This window comes from Phocoena sinus, chromosome 12 (genome assembly GCF_008692025.1).
Source record: "Phocoena sinus isolate mPhoSin1 chromosome 12, mPhoSin1.pri, whole genome shotgun sequence".
In the NCBI taxonomy this organism is placed as follows: Eukaryota; Metazoa; Chordata; class Mammalia; order Artiodactyla; family Phocoenidae; genus Phocoena; species Phocoena sinus.
This window is the reverse complement of record NC_045774.1, coordinates 76,416,330-76,441,167: the sequence shown is the minus strand read 5'-3', so window position 1 is coordinate 76,441,167 and position 24,838 is coordinate 76,416,330. Positions and strand designations below refer to the sequence as shown.

At 41.7% G+C, this 24,838-nt stretch overlaps 1 protein-coding gene across 2 annotated transcripts in view; it reads right to left on the bottom strand.

Moving 5' to 3' along the window:
• Positions 1-8,056: 8,056 nt before the first annotated feature.
• HMGN3 (high mobility group nucleosomal binding domain 3) overlaps positions 8,057-24,838 on the bottom strand; it is a 31,803-nt gene continuing 15,021 nt past the window's right edge. Inside the window, exons 2-6 of one of the 2 annotated variants that reach the window (XR_004352611.1) lie at positions 19,659-19,709; positions 13,626-13,655; positions 10,474-10,524; positions 8,916-9,192; positions 8,057-8,538 (exon numbers count right to left, since the gene is read on the bottom strand). Coding sequence is in view for 1 of the 2 variants with exons in the window: in XM_032651863.1 (XP_032507754.1) it covers positions 8,503-8,538; positions 9,079-9,192; positions 10,474-10,524; positions 13,626-13,655; positions 19,659-19,709 (282 nt within the window). In the remaining variant the exon portion in view is untranslated. The remainder of the gene's footprint in view (positions 8,539-8,915; positions 9,193-10,473; positions 10,525-13,625; positions 13,656-19,658; positions 19,710-24,838) is intronic. The other variant, XM_032651863.1, reaches the window with a different exon arrangement.

The following is a 24,838-nucleotide window of genomic DNA, read 5'->3' as shown; positions in this document are numbered from 1 at the left end:
TCTGCCTTCCAATGCAGGGGACATGGGTTCGATCCCTGGTCCGGGAAGATCCCACATGCCGTGGAGCAACTAAGCCTGTGTGCCACAATGACTGAGCCTGCACTCTAGAGCCCACGAGCCACAACTACTAAGCCCGAGTGCCACAACTACTGAAGCCCGCGTGCCTAGAGCCCGTGCTCTGCAACAAGAGAAGCCACCACAATGAGAAGCCCGCACACCACAACGAAGAATAGCCCCTGCTCACTGCAACTAGAGAAAGCCCATACGAGCAACGAAGACCCAATGCAGCCAAAAAAAAAAAAAAAAAAAAATTAAATAAAAAAAATCAATGTACTTAATAGCAGCAACAAAGAAAAAATTTAAAAAACAAACAAAACAGAACAAAAAGAATGAATGCACATTGTCAAATATTACCTTATCCTGATTTAGATCCTACTACGAGAAGACCTTAAAAATTTCACAGGAAAAAAAAGCAATTTTTCTGGAATTCAAAGGAGACTTGTCTCTAAGAACAAAACTACATAAGATACCTATAAAGGTCAGTCCCGTCTCTGAGGCTTCCTTCCTCCCATCCTCCACTCTCCCCAAATTCTGTTTTACCTTTCAAGTCACTCCAATTCCGCAGGTCATTTGTGTGACAGACTGGAGTCTTCTAGTCCTAAAAGACATCCGTGGAAGAGCCACAGGAAGTACTCAAGACCAATTATTTCCTGGAAGTACAACTAAACATTTATGCCAAGCCCAAAGAGTCATTTTTCACAGGCACTCTACAGCAACCAGGTAAATAATATTTAAAAAATGCTATTCAATAAGTTAACTTACTTAGTTTTATGTGTTTGTGGCTAAAATCTGTTCTCAACATGAAATCCATTAGAGTAATTATATTCAGGTTTTACTGTGGAAAATGTTAGGGTTTGGTAATGGCTCTTATAAATACACATTTATTTGTGTTACTAAGTAACTAATAATGTTGGCTTCCCCGCTAGACTCTAAGCTCCGTAAGAGTAGGACACTGACCTTCTCACCACTGCATCCCCAATGCCTGGCAAAATGCCCAGCATTTAGACGTTCAGGATATTTTTGATGAATACATGAATGTGGAAGACAGACTTTGGTGCAATCCTGAAGTGTTCTTTGCCCTGCGAACATAGTTATTACGGGTCAGGATGAACACACAGAAGATACACTAATCAAACGTTCACAAGGGGGAAAAACTAAGGATAAGGATTGGTTGAACCATGTGAAACTGCTGTTTTTGAAGGTCCAAAGAGAAAATAAGATAGGCATTTCACATAGCTCAGCGTAATGTGACTGCTTTGAAACTCTTCTCTCATTTATCAACCAGCCTGAATTTATGAGACTAATTTAAATACATTACATTTTTAAAAGAGATCTATGTCTTATCTTTATAGATGAGTTTGAGAAACCAAGGTGTTTCCAAGGGGATGTGACAGATGTCTTCAAACGTTTGAAGGATCACTAGATGAAGAATCAGTTCTATATGTGCCCGATCCCAGGAGACCTGGCGTCAATAGTTGGCAGCTATGAGGATACAGTTCTCAGCTCAAAAATAAGAAAGTACTTTGTAACTCTCAGGGCTGTTTGGGTGATAACTTCATGACTGGAGGAATTCAATAAGTCTGAGAAACTGTTCGTCCTGTTGTAAAGGGGAATCTAAACTCCCTCTGAGGGCAACAAGATGACCTCAGGGGTTCTTCCATCTTCAGAGTTGACGACTTGGCTTCAAGGAACTCAGTGAGACCCGTCAACCTAGGTCCAGGTGTATTTATCTCTAAATGAATATTCCCTGTTCAATTATTAAGTAATTTGTGATCTAGAAAGAAGGGTATTATAGAACAAGGTGTAATTTTTCTAGAAAAGTGAAGTTGGGTCTAAATTGAAAGTAAATACTTGAGTACACAGGTCGAACTAGTATTGTCCTAAGCATAGTACCACAACCAACAGAAAGATGTTCTTAAAATTATGGTATTGGTGTTTTAAAAGGCTTTAGCTTTAAATACAAACTAAACAAAATAAAGATGGTTTAATTTTTGCATTAATTCCAAGGAATACGAGCGTGAATTGCGATTTATTTGTTTGGGTTACACTGTCCAATTAGCTTAATTTGGAGACAAATAGAGCAATGGTATAGCCCTGAGCTTGGTTCTTCCCTGTTTATTGAAGACCATACTCAGTTCAACAAATATTTATTGTGTCTCTACTATGTATCACAAAGGTGAATGCGACAATGCTTACTGCCCTCTAGGGGCTAACATCTCACCTGCTCCATGGTTTGACTCAATACTTCCTGAATGCTTATTTTGCACCGTTTAACACTTTCAACACCCCATAAAGTAAGTACTGTTTTTATTCTCATTTATAGATGAGAACTCTAAGATATGCAGAGTATAGGCTAAGTAATCTGTCCATGGTCATACAGCCAGTAAGAAACAAAGAAAGGATTTGAACCTAGGCAGCATGGTTTCAGTTTACAAGCTTAACCATTATATTATATTGCCTTTGACATGAAGCACAATCTTTCTTTTGCACAAAGGAGACTCACTGACCCAAGACTGACTGCCTATGACAGACATACATGATCTATATACGCAAGGCCTACAAGGCCTGTTTGTATTCATCCAATTTCAATTCACCTGGCATTTATGGAAAACCTACTGCACTTCAGGCACGACACTACGTGATTCCACAGTGACTATCTCATTCAACCCTAACAGCTTTGTCAAACAGATATTATCTCTATTTTAATGATGAGAAACAGAGGCAGAAGTTAAATGACCTTACTGGGTTCACACAATTAGTGACAAATGGGGCTGAGATGTAAACCCAGGCCTCCTGATTCTAAGTCTTGTGCTTTCAGTAGCTTTGTAAATGTCATTTTTAAAAGTGTACAAGTCAGTGGTTTTTAGTATAGTTACAAGGATGTACAACCATCACCAATAATTCCAGAACCTTTTCATTATCCCCTCAGAAGAAACTCAGTTCCCAGTAACGGTCACTTCCCACTCTCCCCTCCCCCTACCCACTGGCCACCATGAATCTACTTTCTGCCATTATGAATTTGCCAATTTTGGACATTATCTATGCATGTAATCATATAATAAGTGGTTTTTGTGACTGCCTTCTTTTACTTCAAGGTTCATCCTTGTGGTATGAATATACATAGGTATGTTCATCCTATGTGTCAGTACTTCATTCTTTTTTATGTCTGAATAATATTCCACTGTGATGTACTACATTTTGTTTATCCATTCATCAGTGAATGGACATCTGGACTGTTTCCACTTTTGGGAAAATAAAAAATACTGCTGTAAACATTCACGCACAAGCTTTTGAGTGAGTATGTTTTCAATTCTCTTGGGTATATACCTAGGAGTAGAATTGCTGGTTCATTTGGTAACTCTGTTTAACTTTTTGAGGAGTTTCCAAACTGTTCTCCAAAGATGCTGCACCATTTTCTCACCAGCAGTAAGTGAAGGTTTCCATTTCTCCATGTCCTCTCCAACACTTATTTTCCATTTTTTTAAAATAGTCATTGTAATGAGTGTAAAGTGTTGTCTCTTTATGGGTTGGATTTGCATTTCCCTAATGACTAATAATTTTCAGCATCCTTTCATTTGTATATTGACTATTGATATATGTTTCTGGAGAAAAGTCTATTCAAATCCTTTGCCCATTTAAAATTTTTAATTGTTTATTGTTGGATTGTAAGAGTTCCTTATATGTTCTGGATACTAGGCCCTTATCAGATTTTGCAAGTATTTTCCCCCATTCTGCAGATTGCCCTTTACTTTCTTGAAGTTTTTAATCTGATGTCCAATTTATCTATTTTTTATTTGGTTGCTTGTGCTTTTGGTGTCACACCTAAGAAACCACTGCCTAATTCAAGATCATGAAGTTCTAAAACTGGGCTTTCACTTTCTTCTCTCTCACAAGGGAGAGATATATAATCACAAGTTCCCTTTGCAGTTTTAAAAGAGCCTGACCCTCTATTTGGCATTGGAAAAACAGGCTTATTTTTACCGAGGCATAGGAACATTAGATTAAAATAATTACAGAATTCACAAATTTTCTCCCAAATTAATTTATGAAAAGTGACATTAAATAAATTGTGCCTATTTATTATTATCTTAATCATTATAATTATTGCAAGATATTTATATCAATGTTCTGAAAAAAACAATAGAAAATAGTAATGGAAGTTTAGAACTCACGATTAAGAGAGAAGCGTTCGAAGAAGAGAGACGTTAGCATAGGTGACAGCTAAATGTTGAGGTGGCCTCCCTGTGCCTGCTGGGATTGGCAACCTGAGGGACAATACTTGTACCTCTAGCTAAGAGTAACGTCTTCTAAAATTTGGGGACAGGGAAAAAAATCGTTTCATAACCTTGTTTCAAACTCCTTAATTATGTAAATGTACATTCAAGACTTTATGAAACAGTTCACCTACCGTTGGGCCAATGTATCTTGACTTTATTTCAAGCTATCTTTTCACAGAACGTAAAAGTGAGAATTTCAGAATCACTTGCTTCTCAAAGCCCACTCTTTTCTTTTTTTTAATTTTTATTTTATATTGGAGTAGAGTTGATTAACAATGATGTGTTAGTTACAGGTATACAGCAAAGTGATTCAGTATTGGATACAAGTATCCATTCTTTCTCCAATTCTTTTCCCATTTAGGTTATTACAGAATATTGACCCAAGCTCCCTGTGTTATACAGTAGGTCCTTGTTGGTTATCATTTTATTTATTTTTTATTATTTATTTTTTTGTTGAGATTTTTTTAAAAATTTCTTTATATTTGGCTGCATTGGGTCTTCATTGCTGCATGCAGGCTTTCTTTACTTGTGGCGAGCGGGGGCTAACTCTTTGTTGAGGTGCGTGGGCTTCTCATTGCGGTGGCTTCTCTTATTGAGGAGCACAGGCTCTAGGCGTGTGGGCTTCAGTAGTTGTGGCATGTGGGCTCAGAAGTTGTGGCTCGCGGGCTCTAGAGCGCAGGCTCAGTAGTTGTAGCGCACGGGCTTAGTTGCTCCGCGGCATGTGGGATCTTCCTGGACTCGGGCTCGAACCCGTGTCCCCTGCATTGGCAGGTGGATTCTTAACCATTGCACCACCAGGGAGCCCTGGTTATCTATTTTAAATAGTGTGTACATGTCAATCCCAAACTCCCAATCTATCCGTCCCCCACCCACCCCTTTCCCACTGGTAACCCTAAGGTCGTCAAAGCCCACTCTTCTTCCACCACGATCCATGGGCCAGCCTCAGGGAGAATTTTAGGACTACCACTTATGACTGGACAAGCAGTGCATTGCTCAGCTACCAGGCATTTGACTCAAAGTCACTGTAGATTCATAGCAGGTTAGCAGACAGGTATTTTGGAGAACACCTATTTTTCTAACTTGAATACATCCACCAAAGGGGTAGGCAGTGTGGCAGTGGATGGGATTCCCAAACCTTCTATGCATTTGCAGGTAGTGTATCTATACCCTTGGCAGTGTACCCTTCAGGTCTTCAAGTTCGCGGGAACCAATGTGGGCCTTCTGGCTATTTTGGTAGCTGTCTGCTCTAGAGTATTCCCTTGCTTTGTCAATGTGGCAGTGATAATACCCATAAGCTTTAAGAGACATATACCAATGGCCTACAGACCACTGATCTTTGTGTGTCTGAATTAAAAGTAATGGCATCAGTGGTCACTGTAAATAATAATGATTTAAAACACACTGATTCCCCAATAGAAAAAGAGAAAAATATCACAAGTTACAGACGAAATTCAAATGACATTAAACTATGAAAAGCTCAATTTTACTAGTAATAAAATAAACTGAAAATTAAAACAGTAAGGCATTATTTTTCATTTATGAGACTGACCAAAATAAGGGTGCTGACAAAGGCAGGAAGAGTTGGCATTCATATGCTGCTGATGGAAGTGGATGGGCATCACTCTTTTGGGCAATACTTAAAACATCAAATGTACATTCCCTTTGATTCAGACATAACACTTTTAGGAAATTATTTAATTGAGTAGAAAGATGTAAGTAGACAAAGCTTTGTGTATAAGAATGTTTACTGCAGTATCGTTGGCAGCATTGCAATATTAGAGATAATCTTTATCTCCAAATACAATTTATTGGTTGAATTAAATTCAAAATTGAATGTATAGTATTTAAAAATGATATGCGCATATATACACGTGTGCATACAAGTGCATGTATATGCACATATACACGCATATATACATAGTAAAATAGAGAAAATGGTGGGCAGTGATTACTTCTGGGAGATAGGAATGGGGTAAAGAAGGATTCTGACTTTCACTTTATATACCATTGTAATGTCTGATGTTTTAAAAAAAAAAATCACCTCAGGCTTCCCTGGTGGCGCAGTGGTTGAGAGTCCGCCTGCCGATGCAGGGGACGCGGGTTCGTGCCCCTGTCCGGGAAGATCCCACGTGCCGCGGAGCGGCTGGGCCCGTAAGCCATGGCCGCTGAGCCTGCGCGTCCGGAGCCTGTGCTCCGCAACGGGGGAGGCCACAGCAGTGAGAGGTCCGCGTACTGCAAAAAAAAAAAAATCACCTGTAGCACTTTTGTAACTTTTTATAAAGTAAACCTATTAAGTTTATATTCCACTTCTGAACTGGAAGCTAGCCAGCAATGTACTTCAACTGTGTACTTACTGCACATTGAAAATATTTTTGTAAAGTGTTCACAGGATACCAGCTATTTTTCTTTGGGGCAAAAGTGGTTTTTGGCATATCTAACACCCGTGAGTTAAGGTACATTTCATAATCAGAAGCCAAAGAAACTATAAACGAGATTATTCTGTATATAACATGGTTGATATCTGCAGTAGATTAACGACAAACTTGGGACACTGACACAAGTTCTGAGCCCCAAAATATACACTGAAGGAGGGAACTTGTTTTTGTTGATAACAAGAGAAATGCATGGAAGCCCCGAGAAACAACAGCCTTTTTGCAAGAGTCCCTGAGCAGCACAGGCAGTTACTAGTCTCCATTTTAAAAGATTCAAATCTTCATCTAAGAGGAATCTGCAGATTTCAGCTTTTCTGGGGTGTTCATGCAGTTACCCAACTTCTTCAGGAATGGGAACAAACAAAATTACATTTAATAAACAGCTCCTATGCTCCACTGTCCTTCCAGAAACAGAAGGACACTGCGATGATGGTAGTAGGAGGTGAGGCCTCTGGGAAGAGCTTAAGTCATGAGGCTGGAGCCTCATGAATGGCATTAGTGCTCTTATAAAAGACAGAGATCCCCAGCCCCTTCCCCGACGCGAGGACACAGGGAGAAGTCTGAGACCTGAAGAGGGTCCTCACCTGACTATGTTGACGCCTGATCTCAAGACTCCCAGCCTCCAGAACCGTGAGCAAGAAATTTCCGCTGTTTATAAGATGCCCAGCCTGGTGTTATAGCAGCCCAAACAGACTTAAGGAACGCTATTCACGAGACCAGGTTCAAGTCCCGATTTTTCTCTTTCCTGTGGGCCTGAAGTAAGTCACATACTCTCCTATTTCTTTCTGACAATACCTAGGCCAAGTCCTTTCCTATGTTGACACAAGGCTGAAATGTGGTCACATGGGTATAAAGTGCTTTCAAAACTGTGAAGTCCTCAACCAATGAGAAAATATTTTAATACGAATGTGTAACTTCGTATTATTTTGAAGGTGGGAACATTTTCAAGGATGAGTCCAAGTTTATGCTTTTTCACTGTTCCGGTTTAGTAGAACCCTATCCTATTGATAAGGACTTCAATAAAACAGTGTTGTATCAAGTTTTATTATATGGTGACCATTGCGGGCCACTTCTGGTATAAAGGATATTAGACGTAATTCTTCTACGCTGGCACTCATAGATGATTTTATTAAAATAACATTTTTAAAGGGCAGAAAATTAAGAAACCATCCTATTTGACTTATCAGAGAGACCATCACAGAACAGACTGTAGAAATTCTTTACATCTTCTGCAATAATAAAATGAAACACTGCCTAAGCTTAGCAAAGACACTACTAAGAGGCAGGTATTTTGCAGGCAGGAAAACCTTTTATTTTAAACCACAAATAGTCAGCAGGTGGCCACAACTATCCATGTTTCATTAAAATCACATAAAACCTAGGTACAAAAGCACCACTGATTATTGCTCTAGAAAAACTGCATGAAAAAATCCAAATACGCACAGTAAAAACACCATAGTATGCACAGGACTAAACTTTTAAAGCAAGTGCATGGAATGCTGAATCAATTTTACAGACAGCTTCCAATATTAAATTGGTATTTATTTTACTCAAGGATGATGGAAATTTCCAAAAAGCATGACTACGAGAAGGTAAAATGTCCATCCTTATATATTTTTGTATGCCAACCAGCAGAGTCCTAAAAAATTAGCATTTACAAAATACTCGGTAAAAATAGCTTTTAAAAGTCGTCCCAAGAGGTACATAAAATCAACCCCAATTTTCATGACAATTCATTCTCCCTCGTTTACAGATTCAGTTTTCTGTGCCTGTGGAAAAAGAACGGAAGACAAAAAAGATAGAGTTACTATTGAAACAACTGTAAGCCAAAGAAGATTCTACCCCACCGACACACACACTTCGGAACATCTGCTTTTTAGCAGCTCTACTGCAAAACCGACTTCAACTCTGGGTGTAATACAGACAAGGCAGGAAAATAGGACACAAACACTTGGCTGCCTTTATTGCTTTCTGCTTTGCAAACGACCACGGAAGCTTTACCTGTGAGCTCCCTCGGTTCACGATAAAAAGAACACCACACTACTATCTGATGCTAGTCACTGCAAACGTGCGGAATTTTCTACTGTACCCTTAACTCTCACTGTTTCAATCTGCCCCTTTACTGACAGTGTGCTGGGTGGGGTACCTCTGGAGGCTGAGACATTAACAGTTGAGCGAGAGATGTGGATCTGCAATAACATTACAGGCAATAAAGAGAGACGTTATGAACATGCGGTCGCCGGCTGAAGGATCGAGCAATTGCTTTCAAGACACTGATTCAATCAGCGGGAGGTATTTCGGGAAAGTACCTCTTCAGCTTTAGTGTCACCGTTTTCAGATGGTGCAGTACCTTCCTTTCCAGCTTCTTGCTTTTCCTCCTTCTCCCCTTTCGCACCTTTGTTAACTTTTGTTGCCAGTTCTTTCTAACAGGGGATCAAAGCACAGGGAAACGGAGTGTGTTAGACATGGTGTGATGTTGTGTAAACTCAGCCAGCCTCCGTCCGAGCACAGGGGGAAACACAAGCAAGGCCAATGTGGTGGCTTTCAGGGGAAAATGGAAACCCGGTTCCCCTGAGCTTTGAGTGAGTTCCACTGAGGCTCCACGAACATGTAACAGGCAGCTTAGAGAATCCACTGGACTTTGATTTCCCCTCGTGTGTGTCTTTGGAGAGCACCGTCTCTTGCTAAAGTGAGAAGTGGCTCTGCCATGGGGAAGTAGCAGCAGGCGGGACGTGGTGAAGCCAGGGCAGACCCAGCAAGAGGAACACTGCGCGTGGGGACCTGGGGCTTAAGTGACAAGAAAGCTGAGAAAGCGCTTACAAGGAAGGCCCAGAGAAAGAAAAATTCCTGATTTTAAGACCAAGCTGGGACTTCCCTGGAGGTCCAGTGGTTAAGACTCTGCGCTTCCACCTGCAGGGGGCACGGGTTCGAGCCCTGGTCGGGGAACTAAGATCCCACAAGCTGTGCGGCACGGCCAAAAAGTAAAAAAATAAAAATAACCAAGCCACAGAAATGAGTTCCGCTTCCGAACTGCCTACTCATCCCATGATACATACACATCGTTTCAAAAAATTCACAGCAAGGGACGACGCTCTGAAGGGCAGGGTGCAGAAAAGCCATTTGGGGGTAAATTTCTTAATAGCCCTGTGCCGCAGTTTCCTCATCTGCCAAACGGGATACGTGTACCTACCTCATAGGGCTGATGAGAGGATCTATGCATAGGATTAGCACCATGTAACTGTTTGCCGGTATTAATTATTTGCTGGTATTGACTATTATAGGATTATTATTAGTCCTCAGACTGACCTCCTCAGATCAGTTACGTGAAGTCTGAAGCCCCTCCCCACGCCTCCAGCTGTTGGCAGCAGTGTCGCCCCGGCCCGGGCTCACCCCTTCTGAGTCCCATCTGAACGGCCTGTTCTCGAGGCAGCTACCAAACCCCGCCTTGGACATGAGAATTCTCACACCAACACGCTCTGACCTCCTTGGCTTTACGGACCAAACGGAAAACACACTCCCAGTGAAACATAAAGTTGTGCTCTCTGCCTTCGGAGAAAGCCTTTCTGTAGCTGGGGGAAGTTTTCCAGTCTGTACATTGAGCCTGGATCATAAAATGGGATCGTGCCTCGGATGACTCTGGGATATGGGATTATAATTTATTCACTGCTGAAAAGGCCAAAGTGGGGCGGGGGACCACCTCTTACCTTAGCAGATGTTTTTCTTGGTTTAGGTTCAGGTTTTGGTGGAGCTGGTTTCTGCAAAGACAAATTAAGTTACACAAATACTGAAAAAAGACAACCCTCAGCCCCAAAAGGAACAGCGACAAGACTGCTAAAGACAGTCCATTTTGACTATGATGTTCATTTCAAAAAAAAATATGTCGTCCTATTTTCAGCATCAGGTAGCAGCAAAAAGACCTCCGCATTTCATAACTATTTTCATCCTGGGTTCTCAAGTGAATGGCAGGTGAGATCTGAAAGCCAACTCACTATTCCCCGGGCCAGAACGGCTCTCTGGAAACAGATTTAAGCTTCTGTGTCCCATGTCTCTGTACTTCCTTTTATCACAACACAGCAGCAAGAGGAACGACTCAGGCCCTTGGCCAAATGACTCGGTGAATTCAGTGACACCGGCCTCCCGAACAGTCTAGAAATCCTAGCACCATCACAGGCAAAAGCCCATCGGGAATAAGAGAGCTGCCCGTGAAGTGTTCCAAAGCCAGTTCCAAATCCTCCCACCTCCGATGCAGGTCTCAAGCGCTTGTTGAAGGTTGAGCTTCTTCCTACTTTCCTCTTCCAAGGCCAGCTCAAGGTGAGGAGACTCTCCTGCCCATCCAGACCCTGGGCTCATTTGTCCCTAGAGCTTGTTATTAAGAACACAATTACAATGATACAATGTCCACTGTTAGCTCCCAAAGTTCAAGATCTTTCACAGACCCTATTAGCCAAAAAGCCAAGCGGGCAACTCTTTTTCTCTTGCCTCGTGTGGCTCTCCCCACTCCTGGGAGCACTGCCCACCTGTCCCGTGGCCCCAGGCCCCTTCACGCAGGGCTTCAGCCCGGCTGCTTCCTAGGGGTCTGAGATGGGCACATGGAGATACTGCGGAAGTGTAAACCTCTGGTTTTCTATAGCTACCTTAGGGCAAATATTTCCCTCGTTGAGTTAGGAAAAAATTACACTTCTTTCCTGGCACCAGGGAGAATGGTTTTTAAATAGAGAACACTGCCCAGAGTCCCTCTCTGCCCCACCGTGGAGAAAAAACACATGTTCCTCCCCAATACCTCCAGATGTTCAGGATCATACAGAACCTGGCCCTTTCCATCAAGGGCATAAACTGAAATTGTAGTCAGTTCAGTTCTGCAAGACTGACCATTGGACACTATTTTCAAATAAAATAAGAAAGTGGAGGGCTTCCCTGGTGGCGCAGTGGTTGAGAGTCCGCTTGCCGATGCAGGGGACACGGGTTCATGCCCCGGTCCGGGAAGATCCCACATGCACAGAGCGGCTGGGCCCGTGAGCCATGGCCGCTGAGCCTGCGCTCCGCAACGGGAGAGGCCACAACAGTGAGAGGCCCGCGTACCGCAAAAAAAAAAAAGAAAGTGGAGCTTGAAAAGTAGGGACTATTTTCCTTAACCTTCTGACCACTGTATATTTGTACCTTGCTCCCCACATCTATCAGCTTGCATGGCTCCTAAATTTTCAGGATTAAAAAAATTTTATTTTGGGCTTTGATATAGTGTATTAACATGCCCTTGTTTTCTCAATTTACAGCAAATGATGTCCTTTCATATTATTTTCTGTTAAGACAGGCCTTTCCCCCAAACTCAGCATTCGTGTTTTGATGGGACAGGAAATGATGAGGTTTTGTAGTCTGTAATCCCACTGGCTTCCAAGGAGGCTCTGCGTCAGCACCATGGGCAACGATGTCAGTGGAAGGTATTATATCGCTGGTCCCTGGTGCTCAGGAAACGCCTTATTTTAAAATTTGGCTTTTGACTTACATGATCTACGCCCTTGAAAGGCTAGATATCCATGGAATACAATGGCTTTCAGTATAATCTACAGTGAAAGAGTTAAAACTTAATTTCTCAACCACAGTGAAAATTATACCACTGGACAAGCACACCACCTTTGAGGGGTTCTGGCAGAATCTGGATTAACTGGGTACACACACGACCACACCTCCCAGGTCTTAACCTTCCTGGTAACTCTGACATTGCTTCCTACGTTGGGACTCATGTGAAACACGGGCTCAGCCAACCCAAACCTGGCTATACTTCTGAACTTGTGAATGGTCCCAATACCTGCTTCTTTTTTTTGTTTTTCTTTCAATGTGTGAAACAAGTTTAGCAAAAATATATTGAGAAGAAAAGCCAGAAACTGCTATATATATTTTTTAATTTGTGAAACAAGTTTAGCAAAAATATATTGAGAAGAAAAGCCAGAAACTAGTATTTTTTTTGAAATTCAGAAACAAGTTTCCAATATCCATTTCCGCTTGGATTCCCTACACTGTGCCAGGCACAGGTGTGGGCTGAGGAGGGAATCCATGCTTCCCTGAAGGTCACAGTAGCTTGCAGCTCCCGGGCTATCTAGTATCGGGATACGTGCCGTCAGCCAAGAGGTCAATGCCTTTCCCTCTGCGTGTCAGTGGGCAGTGCACATAAAGTAACCCAAGTCCTCCACCAGAGAGGCAGGCTGCCCTGTCTCGGCAGAAGGAGTACTGGTGCGTGAGCAGGGCAGCAGGGATGAGTACTGGAGCCAGCCGGGAGCACAGCATGGTGACAAGGGCTGAGGCACACTCCTGGCCAAGGCTCGCTCACACCAGCCGGTCCCAGCTTTAACGACCTTAACCCTTGTCCTTTCCCTGGGCCTGGCCCACAGAGGGAGACCCCAGGTGGCAGAGTGGAAATCGTTACTTTTTCAGATTCTCTAGTTCTGAAGTGAGGCTAGAGCCTATGGATTCAGACAACCTTCAGAACGTCCTGACTAAGGTACGAGTCTTGGAGGGAGAACTGGAATTCTTGACTCCTTTAGCAGATCAGGTGTAGAATGGGAGGCTAGGACTTTGCTAACCTAATTCTCCATCTCAGGGATCCAGTGATATCAAACAGCCTCCTGGGCTTTGAACGCTTGCTAAACGGGCTGGCCACTGTTTTTCACCAACATGTCTGATCAAGTGAGCTGCTGGCAACACCGGTCAAAGTTGCTAGAAATTCTGACTCAGGTTATTTCTAAAAAGGAAATAAAAAAAGCTCAAGGGAAACACCACCTTCATCTTCCTTTTGCTGCTTTGCTCTGGACCGAGGGAACGTGTATTCATAAGAGCTAACAACAAAGGGGTCCAAAGTACTCACCGCCGACAACCTGGCAGACCGTCTGGTGGGCTACAAAGGAAACGAAAACAAAAAAAAACCATATGTTTTGGTGATTATACACAACCAGTTGAGTTTTAAAAATTCATTCTTACTGTCTTACTTTGTTGAAAGAATAGAATGCAGGAGTCCCATTACCCTCCCCAGGTGAGCACAGTGAAACATACCCCCAAGTGCCCTGGGCACTGGAATATTCCAGAAGACGTGTTCCTAAAGAGGTGTAGGCTCACGGTTCAAAGAAATGGCCTTTTGCAGTAGAGGGTGGGGTGGACAAGGAAAAGGCAAAGAAGACACATTTAGGCTCCGACCCAAACTTTTGTGATAAAACTGGCAACAGGAGCACAGAGGTGCTATTTAAGAACCAGTCCAGTCTGACTCTTGTTCCTTACAAATGGAACTAAAGCTTATAAATTAATACTAAACGAGACTTATATAATTGTGCAGAAACCGAAATAGCAGGAGTCCCCTCCCTGGTTACTACATTAGAAAAGAGAATGACTCCAAATCTTAGGCAGTTAACAAGCAAGACTTCCTTTTACCTGTAACAAAATAAACACATTTATTTATCTACGAAATGCACACGTTGAAAGATGTAAATAATCATTTTAATAATCTCATCTTTTCATTTAGAAGTTTACAAATTTCGAGAAACTGGGTTGAGGCTGGTATTTTTCAAGGAAATCTTTTCTTCAAGGATGGTGCAAGTTAACAGCAAACGACATGACAAAGAAAATTTGTAAGAGCAGAACCGTTCTAGGCATTTCAGAAACACACGTATAGAATCGATATTCTACTTCCCACCAGCAAAAGATGGCTCCCCGAGGGATTTCACTTTCTAAAAGTACAACTGCCTTTCTTTAAAAGTGTTCCGGAAGCAAATACTCCACACTTTGTCTGTTTTGTTCACTGCTCTATCTCCAGTAGAATAGTGTACCACCTAACATACAGTGGATATGCAAGAATACTGGCTGAAAAAAATAAACTCAAGCTTTTCCCTAATTTGCTGCCTTAGGCAGACTTTGCCTCATTACAATAGCTGAAATGTCACAAATAATCTTTTAAGGGGGTCAGCAGGAGCCTGGCTCAGGATTGCAAGGAATCATGGAATTCTCTTGTCAGTCTAGGTCAGCTGGTCAAGGCCAAAGTCAAAGAAATGCTTCTTGCCACCTCCACATCGAAGAACTTTCTCGCTGAAAATAGCTAGAGGAAGCTAAAGTCATCTTTCTTTAAACTACAGAAGGAAATGAAGGGCCAGAGCCCTCCGGAATAATTTTAACCTTGGGGTCGTGTGCAAAGCTGAGCTGGACTTCAGGCTGGTAGGCAGAACGTGCCGAGTCGGGGAGACTGTGCAGGCTACGTGTCGGCTGTGACGCGTCACTGCAGGGGTAAGGGGTGCACAGTATGGGAGGCGGGGCCTGGACCAGATGCTCCATGGGAACCACCGCGGCGTCTGCCGGATTATCATGGGATGATTGGAAGCAATAACCATGCTGGGAACCAGAACCCAAATCCTGTAGTGCCTTTCCCAGGCTGGTTCATTGCAGGTGCTGGGTATCCCCAAAGAAGAGGCAGCATTATCACTTAAACCGGGCAGCAAGTGGGTAACCTGTGCTTCTTCAGTATGCTTTCCGGGCATGCTGGAGAGCATCCTCCAATTACCAACCGGAGCTCAGCTTAACGCTTCTGTGTGGCTTCAAGAACCGCCCACACTGCCTCAAGAGGAAAGTGCAGCCGGCAGAGGAGGGCTCAGAAAGATGCCCTCTGAGAGGAAAATCGGCGGCCTCTCTGCTAAAGGGGGTTCAACAGGTCTTGTCTGAATCCCCCCGCCCCCACTTGGTGTCGCCCTGCGTGTGCCCGGTTGGCCTTCCCTCCCCTGTCTCCTATCTGTACCCCATCTGTACAGAACCCCCTTCTCTTGCACTTCCGTAGCGGGAGCCCTCAGTAAAACGTGGAGGTGAATGGAGTGGTAAGACACGCCAGACATGCAAGTGTGAGCCTGTAGGGTGCAATGCCAAGACCACTCCTCACTTACCATCCAGTTTGGAGCCTGAAAAGCGGCCAACAGGTTAACCATTACTTACAAGGGCTTCCCTATCCACCAACGAGCTGTCCTGAATAAGATCTCATTGAAGCGAAGCCAAATCCTCTGAAAAATCCCCCGCCCCCAACCCCGGTCCCCATCCCCCATCCTCTCCCTCCCCTCCCGGGGATTTCCAGAGAGACTTCCAACCAAGCCCTGCTCTGAAGGGCCTGCAAGCTGTTCCGATCCAGAAGACTCGCTACCTTTTCATAATTCAGGTCGAGTACAAGAGTTTCAAAATAAAAAGCCTAGGAAATTAATGCAAAAACAGAGCTTGCCTTTCTAGGCTGTCTAAACCAAGCCGTCTCTAAAAACCACGTTTTACTGTAAAATGATTTTGTGACTTCTTGCTAAAATTTACCAGCTCTTCTTTCTATGCTAAAAAAAAAGAGACTTCTCTTAAACGTTCCTTTTCGGGAACCATCCTAAGAGATTTTCTTTTTCACTGCAGACACAGGAGGCTGAAACGAACCTTCACTTACAGTCAGCAGTACTGATTATGCACCAAGTGTATACACCTTCCTGGGACATTTCATCAGCTTTCACAAGCCTTCAATTCTATAAATGATTGGACCATATATACCAGATATAAAACAGACCAGACTGCTCTCTTTCCCTCTTTCAAACACTAGAATTCAAAGTATTCATTTAAGACTCAGGCTGTGGGGCAGAACTACTATGAATAAAAAGATAAGAAGAATTTCTCCTGAGAAACAACAAGGATTTACTGTAGCGCACAGGGAACTATATTCACTATCTTGTAATAAACTACAACGGAAATGAATTTAAAAAAAGAATACAGATATATACATATATGTGTATAACCGAATCACTTTGTATGCACCTGAAACTAACACAATACTGTAAATCAACTATACTTCAATTTTAAAAAAAAAAAGAGAGAATTTCTCTCCATCTGTTGACTGTGAGTCCTCAGGAAAAGTGGCCAAAAGAGCAGTTCTAAGGGAAAAGATGAAGGTTTTTAGAATGACAGATCGCTAAAAGTTACAGAAACAATGTGAGGGTTTGTCACTGTGGTACACAGGTGCTGGGCACTATGGTATTATTCACTAAGCATTTATTGATTACCTGGTAATTCCCCGGGTTGGAGAAAAGTACGGTGAAGGTTACTATGAAAGACGTGAAGTCTTTCACTTTAGTGTCCTGGTTGCAAAAGCAACATAGAAGTCTAATCTCAATAAGACAAAATTCCCTGGGAGAGCTAGATGCAAGTAGAGTCACTGGACTTTGCTGAATACTGCTTGAAACATATGGGCCATTCCATTGGAATTCAGAAGCATATTTATTTTTATGAGATTTCTTAATGCTTCTGATCTTCACCATGTACCAAGCAAAGCCCACAAGTCAAGTTGCTTTTAACTTTCAAAAACAAATGAAGAGCTAATTAGAATTTCCCTTCTTTGCAAAACTGGGAAGTGAGGCAAGATGTGTATCAGGGCCTTGGCTGGAGAATGAAGACAGAGAAAAGGCACTGGATGATCAGATTTTTTTTTTTTTTTTTTTTTTTTGGCTGTGTCCTGCGGCACGCGGGATCTTACTTCCCCGACCAGGGATTGAACTCATGCCCCCTGCATCGGGAGTGCGGAGTCTTAACCACTGGAACGCCAGGGAAGTCCCATGACCAGCTTTTTATGATGACCCCAAAAGGGGCTTGAGGATAGGGGATTTTGAGTCAGAAGACGCAGACGTCTTTCCTGATTCTGCAATTTACAAGTTGTGACACCTGGGGAAAATCACATATTTCTCTGCGTACCTTGTTTGCTCTCTTCAAATGGGGATAATAACTCCCATGTGTTGACCAAAACAGCGCTTCTCTGACATAAATTACTCCCTCTCATTGCTTTCTTTTTCTTCATAGCAAATTTTCAGTTACTTTTTATTTACTGTCTCTTTCCCCCTACTACAATGGAAGCTCCATGAAGGCAGAGATTTTTGCTCCCTGTGGAATCTGTGCAGCCAGGTGCATTCAAGCGCTCCCTGCATTTTTTGTTTGCTTTGGTTGGAATGTCTCTCTGAAAACGCTGAAAGGCTCTCTGCCCTCATTCCAGGGTGATTTTAAGGATCAGATCAAACAATGGAGGTGAAAGGGCTTTGAAAGCTGCCCAGCGTAATGACTGTAGCATATTGTTTTGGTCATTTATCGTCCGGATACTATACTCTGCACTATGCCCTTCAAATATCATGGAGTGGAAGATGATTTTCAAAAGGGGATCCCCCTTTGTAACTGCTATCTATTGGCTGTAGCCTAGGCTGTGCACACTCATGACATAACTAGAAAATTCAGTCAATTCACTGGGGGAAAAAAAAATCAATCAATATACGGTCAGACAGTTCTTACCCCAAAGCACCACCAACTAACTGACCTTTTCCCTCTTCAAACAAATTTGCCTTGGTGTCCTGAAGGCAAATCACAAGTTTTAATCTGGTGTTGGCTTAACGGACAGGAAAAGAGTCTTTTCTAGGAAAGACTTTTGTTAGCAATAAGGTAATACATGGAATCAGATAAAATGTTAGAAGTAATAATGTAAAAATATAAGTAATAAAAATTCTGGGGTAAAAGAATTTGCATAAGACAGGTGTGTAAGCAAAAATCTTTTACATATATTCCAACCAGCCTGATGGTTTTTAGTGTGGAAGGGAGGGAAAGGCTGTTTTCACTATCCAAGACCTGCTGTGTGTGTGTAATGGTTTCTAGGTTTTCTGACTGTCAAAGCAACTTAAATAGCGGTCCCCGAGGAGAAACCCAAATGCATTCTGTGCCCAAATCTAAAAACATTAAGGGGGTATTACACTTAGCCAACTGTCCTACAAATTGTATTTTGCCATTTTCAAGAAAATTCAAGCACTTGAACTTTGCTATGATAACATTTTTCAGTTGGTTCTAAGCATTTGTTTAATGACCTGACTTTAGATCACCAACTTCACCTCCCAAACTCTATGTTAGACACTGAATACTGGGTAAAGGGATGGTGGGGACTTGGCTATCGGCAGTTCTGTTTGTTTTGCTTTTAAATGATTTCTTTACAGATTCCGTTAAGGATTTTCCATTCAGCAGAACGAACTTCCTTGTACAAATAGTGTGTAGGGGTTTTGTTATCATGACAACCTCTGAATTATTAACACAGTATGAGTCACCCAATCAAAGAATCCGTAACTAGATATTGTTTTTGTCTCTCCCATGACCCCTTTTAGGTTATAAGTTCAAGGATTCCACACACTGTAAAGCTCTGTGCAAAAGGGAATGGCTGTCATCACAGTTACCATCTCACTGGCTGCTTTTTTAGCTCATCTCCTTTTAGAAGTTCATGATACGACCACGGAAGGTCAAATGCAAGCATCTCTTCCTAGCTTTCTGGAGATTTCTGTATTTTATACAGAGCTTCTTTGACTTATTGTCTAACTATCCCAAACCCTAAGAATTTTCCTGATTAAAAAAAAAAAAACTTTAATATTTTGACATTTTATGTATCCTTCATAGTTTTTGACTTTAGAGATGACTCCTTTTAGGCAAATATTCAGAATCCAAAAAGTAATCTATAGTTCACTCACCGGAGCAGAGAATTTATTAAATCAAGTCTTTCATTTCCTTGCTGTGAAAGGCCGACTTTGTTCTCCTTGATGAATTTACCTATTATCTCGCTCCTTGCCCAGAAGGAATTCTCAGTATCCCTTTTAACAGACAGCAGTGCCAACAGGTAGAAACATAAACAACATAGCAAGTGGAAAATGCCTCACGAGTGCCCCTAACTGAAATCTATCCAGGCTAAGGGAAGCTACACAGCTACACTTTTATCTCCGGTTTATGTTGTCTCAACAATCTGGTTTCGAAGAGTATTCATTCAGATGTAGACCATCATAACGATATTAAAAATTCCAGTTAATAACTAAATACAGGATGTCGAAGATACACTTACCTCCTGTTTAGTTACTTTGGAGCCATCCTTGCCCTCTGGATTTTCTGGAGACTAGAAAGAAAGAATTTCGGTGAATTGTATTTAAATTGGAAAATGCATATTAAAAGACCACATAAACCAATGATATTCTGCAGGGAAAAATAAGTTTGTAAGAGGATATGTTTCACACACACACACACACACACACACGCACACGCACACACACTGCATTTATCTGCATAACTGCTCTAAGATTATACCAGGAAGTATTGCAAGAACTGATCTGAGCCCCTGTTCTCAATGCACATTCACTCTAAGGAATTTTCATTGATCTCCTGCTGTCTGGTAAAGAACAGCGACCCAGTAGTCGGCAGCAGGGGTGCCTGGGACCCAACACATGTTCCAGTCACTTTGTTTCCCTAAGGTGAGAGCAGGGAAAACCTAAGCCAAGCGCAAAAGCGTATTTTCACCCCATACTCGCCTAGCTTTAATTTCTAGCCCATTTCTTGATACAACTTGATACATTTATCGTGAGTTCCTATTTTTCCATCGTCAGCTCCAGGCTCTCTCCCACACTCCCAGCCTCGGTAGGATGGCCCAGCGCCCGGCCACGCCAGCTGATTTCTTTCCTGATTTTGATCCATCCCCACCCCGGCGGGGGGGGGGGGGGGGAGGGGCGGGAAGGCACCCTCCCACTCTCGCGACAGCTCAAACCTGACTCCCAACGGGGTAAATACACTTACATTTATGAGACATATCAATTATCCCAATATATTTTTATTGGATAAAGACAATAAATAAGATAAAAACTATTCAACTAATTAGAAAATTAAAACTATTTAACACAAGATAGGAACGGAGTTCCCAGGGTGAAAACATACAAAGAGCAAATGACATTTGGCACAAATGTTTGGCTTAGGAAAATAAATCAGCTATGCTGTAATGCCTCATCTGATAAAATGAGAAAAACATTCAAAGCTCCTAAAACCCACTGTTTGCTGGGGTTGGTGACACTGTAAATTAATATAATATTTTCAGAGAACATCCTGGCAATATGAAAAAGACACTTAGGACTAATCATATAATGACCCAGTAACTCCAATTTGGGCACAAAGACTCAAAGAAAGAGACTTCGTAAAAATACGGTTTTGTTTGGACTGTTTCTAATATGAAATAACTAGAAACAACTCACATGATCAGTAAATAACAGAGAAATATTTAAATAAATGATGTAATTACTAACGCAATGCGATTAAAAATAGTTAGGCTATGTGAATACATGGAAAGTCCACATAAAAGTTAAGGTTAAATTTAAACACTTAGATTATAGGGAAATCCCTGGTGGTCCAGTGGTTAGGACCCTGTGCTTTCACTGCCAAGGGCCCGGGTTCGATCCCTGGTCAGGGAACTAAGATCCCACAAGTTGCACAGCACAGCCAAAGAAAATAAACACTTAGATTATAAAGTAATATGTAAAACATAGGTCAGAAGTAGATAAAGTAGATAAAGACTTTGAGTAAGACAAAAGCTTTTCTTCAAGACAAAGTAAACCTCCTCTCCTTCCCTGGGGCTGCCTGTTACCCACTGTTACCGTCTACCGATTCATCTCTCTTCAGAACCTCCCAGATCCGTGGAGCTCTCTCCTGTTTCCCAAATCAACCAATTATTTTTCCCTCATCCATGGAATCTTCTCTATAATCAAGGAAAACAAAGCTTCTCTTTTCTTTCTTTCTTTTTTTAAATTGTGTTAAATTCTTGGTGCAAATTTCTATTTATTCATTTATTATTTTTTGGCCATGCTGCGTGGCATGCAGGATCCTAGTTCCCCAGCCAGGGATCAAACCCGTGCCCCCTGCAGTGGAAGCTCAGAGTCTTAACCACTGGACTGGTGCGGGGTGTTGGGGGGGGCACGGGGTGGAGTCCCAGAACTCCTCTTTTCTGTCCCCACTCTCTTGCAAAGAATGTCTGGCTCACAGATCTCATGCTATATCAGCCAGCTGAGTTAGAGACAGAAAAATCTTAGAAAATCGAATCCCTAGGTGAGCCATTTGGCTTTGCTCATTTCCACGGTTACAAACTTGACCCTTCTGGCCACAAACCAGATCCTCTGTTGTCTAAAGTGCTGGGCTCTCATTCTCACTTATCAGGCCACTCAGTAGATTCAATCTGGGGTACCCTCCAGCTGTAACTGATAGGCTTTTAAAGAAGCACCGCACAGCTACTACTGATGTTACATGACATTAAAAATTTGCTTAAACTGATGCTAGTGACATTATGTTCAATATTCTTCTAGGCAGTGGATTTGTGACAGCAATATGACTGAAAGATCACTCTCTAAACATTGACCTAACAGTGTTTGTATTGGATGCAAATTATTGAGAAAGAGAAACTTGGAAAGACCCCACCAAAAAAGCAGGTGTAACTGAAAATGTTAATACTTTCAGATGCATGAACGAATGAACCTAAGACTGGAGAGGGGAAGAGATACAACTCCAGCAAAGCTCAACCTCTCCATAAGAGCATTCTATGAACAGGCACATAGAAAATTGCAAGTCAGGAACGACCCAAGTGACCTTCACCCTGGGATCAGTGGGGTACTGTGGCACACATGCAGGTCAAGACACTGGCTTCAGCCGTGGCTCTCTACCTAGGAGACGTGTGATCTGGGGCAGTGAGTTCATCACTGTGGCTCAGTCTCTTCATCTGATAGATGATAATGACATCTAACTCAGAGGGTCATGTTTACGTTCAAGCCAGATGTTGGGGAGAGCATTTCAGACTGAATCGCTATACAGATGTTATACAAAATATGTAAGTCTCCTGAATTATCAAATATGATATATCATATTGAACAGGGCCTTGAGGTTGAGCACATTTCCTTACAACCAGAGTCCCTACAACCTTGTCGTCTGTTTTTGTTACACAAAGTAACAGGTACACGATTTCGGAAAGACCTACCGTTTCCGGCTGTCTTATCACACATTCTGTCCACCGTTAACACTTAGCCATAAGGCTGGAGAGAGCAGGAGATCATGGTATGAAGGGATTAAAAGAGAAGCCTGAAGGTTTTGTCCCAAGGGATCTTGAGGAATAAAAACAAAGAAAAGGGAGAAATGAGGCTTGGGGGTGTACACAGATGATCTCAGATGTACTTCAACCACCTTGTGGGCTGACGGGAAGGTAAGTGAGTTAGACGGGATGTGGGGAATTCCAAGGCAGAGGGGTCTTGCCCCACTCCCCCAGAGAGGGTAGGCTTATGCTAATCCAGTTGGAACCCACAATGGTCAAAAGGGCAGAGAACCATGGTCTAACAAAAAGATCTCATTCACATATCTGAGGCTCCTTCAGCACCCAAGTAGATGGGGACCGAGCTGAGAGCCAGCAAGGGGTGGGGGACACATGTGGTGGCCTGATGGAAGGCAGAGCAGGGATTCTGGGGGAGTCAGAAGCACCACTGAGAGATGATCTGAGGGCAAGTTGGCAGGCAGGTGGATCACTGAACACCTGGTGACCCAATGGAGACCCAAAATCAGCCAAGAGCATGAGATTTGGCAAAAATCAACAGGTAGTTGCACTTTTTAAAATTACAAGTTCTGAAAATTAAAGTAGGCTCATTGAAATAAAAAACCTCAAAACATAAACTCTAGACCAGGGACAGTAGAAAAAATAATGAATTGTCACGGACTGCTGAGGAATTAGCCCAGAATGTAGGAAAGAGCAATAAAGAGATAATATGAAAGAGAGGTTAGGAGACATGGTGGCTAACTGCGAGGTTCCACCCGTATCTCACAGACATTCAGAAGCAGAGAACAGAGATACTAACAAAGGCATAACGGGTGAGAACTTTCCTAAACTGAAGTCATGAGTCTCCAGATGGAAAACTCACACCAAGGAACAAACTGGAAACAAAACAAAGCAAACAAATACAATGAGACATAATAAAACTACAGAAGGTCAAGGAAAATGAGAAAAATCTTTAAAAGGTATCAGAATTAAAAGATGAATTAGTTTCAAAGAATTACTTCTCAAGCATCTATAAATTATAAGAAACTACAAAGCAATGTTCAAGGAGTTGAGGAAAACTGTCAGCCTAGAATCCTGTACCCAGCTATCATTCTAGAGTGAAGGCAAAATCAAGACATGTCAGAATACAAATACTAAGAGAGTTTACTACCAACAGAGCCTTTCTTTCAACAAGGATCCAGAACTAAATAATCAAATTCAACGATAAGAAAAGTGAATTAAGATGGAAGGAAAATATGTAAGAAAAAATGTATAAAATATATTGGCAAATCTAATTATTACCTGTAGATACTAATATGTATTTTTTGTGTGTTTAAAAATATTTCAGTAGAAATCCTAGATTAGTCCTGCCCTATAGAATTATAACACGTAATTTTAGATTTTCTAACAGCCACATGAAGAAAGTTAAAAGGCATGGGTGAAATTAATTGTAATAATACATTTTATTTGACTGAACATATCTAAAGTTTTATCATTTCAACATGTTATCAATATCCAAATTATTAATGAGATATTTCACAAATTTTCTTGGCACTAAATCTTCAAAACCTGGCATGTATTTTACACTTACAGCACACCTCCATTCAAATGTTAAGTTTTCACCAGGAGTACCTGACCCTCTAAATATGTTAGAGATCATAAAGTTTATAGTAGTTTCACATATCCAGGTTGTTGCAAACATATTTAAAATTTTCCATAACTGAATCTAATACCAGTTCTTAAATTTAAATTGATTAAAACTAAAATTCAGCTCATTCTTTCTCATTGGCTAATAGACTTATGCAGTTAATGGCTGCCATATTGGATGGCACAATTCTAGACAATAACAACCGCAAAAGATGAGAGGAGGGGGAACAGATCATCCTCACCCCCAGCGTGGGAGGGCCCTGCTTTTGTTCTGGAGAATGATACTGACACAGAGTCATTTTAGACTCTGTTAAAACAAAATTTAAAGACAGGCATTAAACATTTTAAGAAAATAAAGAAGATCTATAAACTTAAAAATCAGGAGAAGTGGAATAAGGCAAATTTTACAATCAAAGGCAGGGGAGAAAAGAGCAAACTAAAGGGAAACACATAATAAATAGAAACCACAAAATAAGTCATTAAAAAAGTCCAAATATATTAGTTATCATAATATACCTGAAGAAATTATATTAATTCATTATAATGTCAAG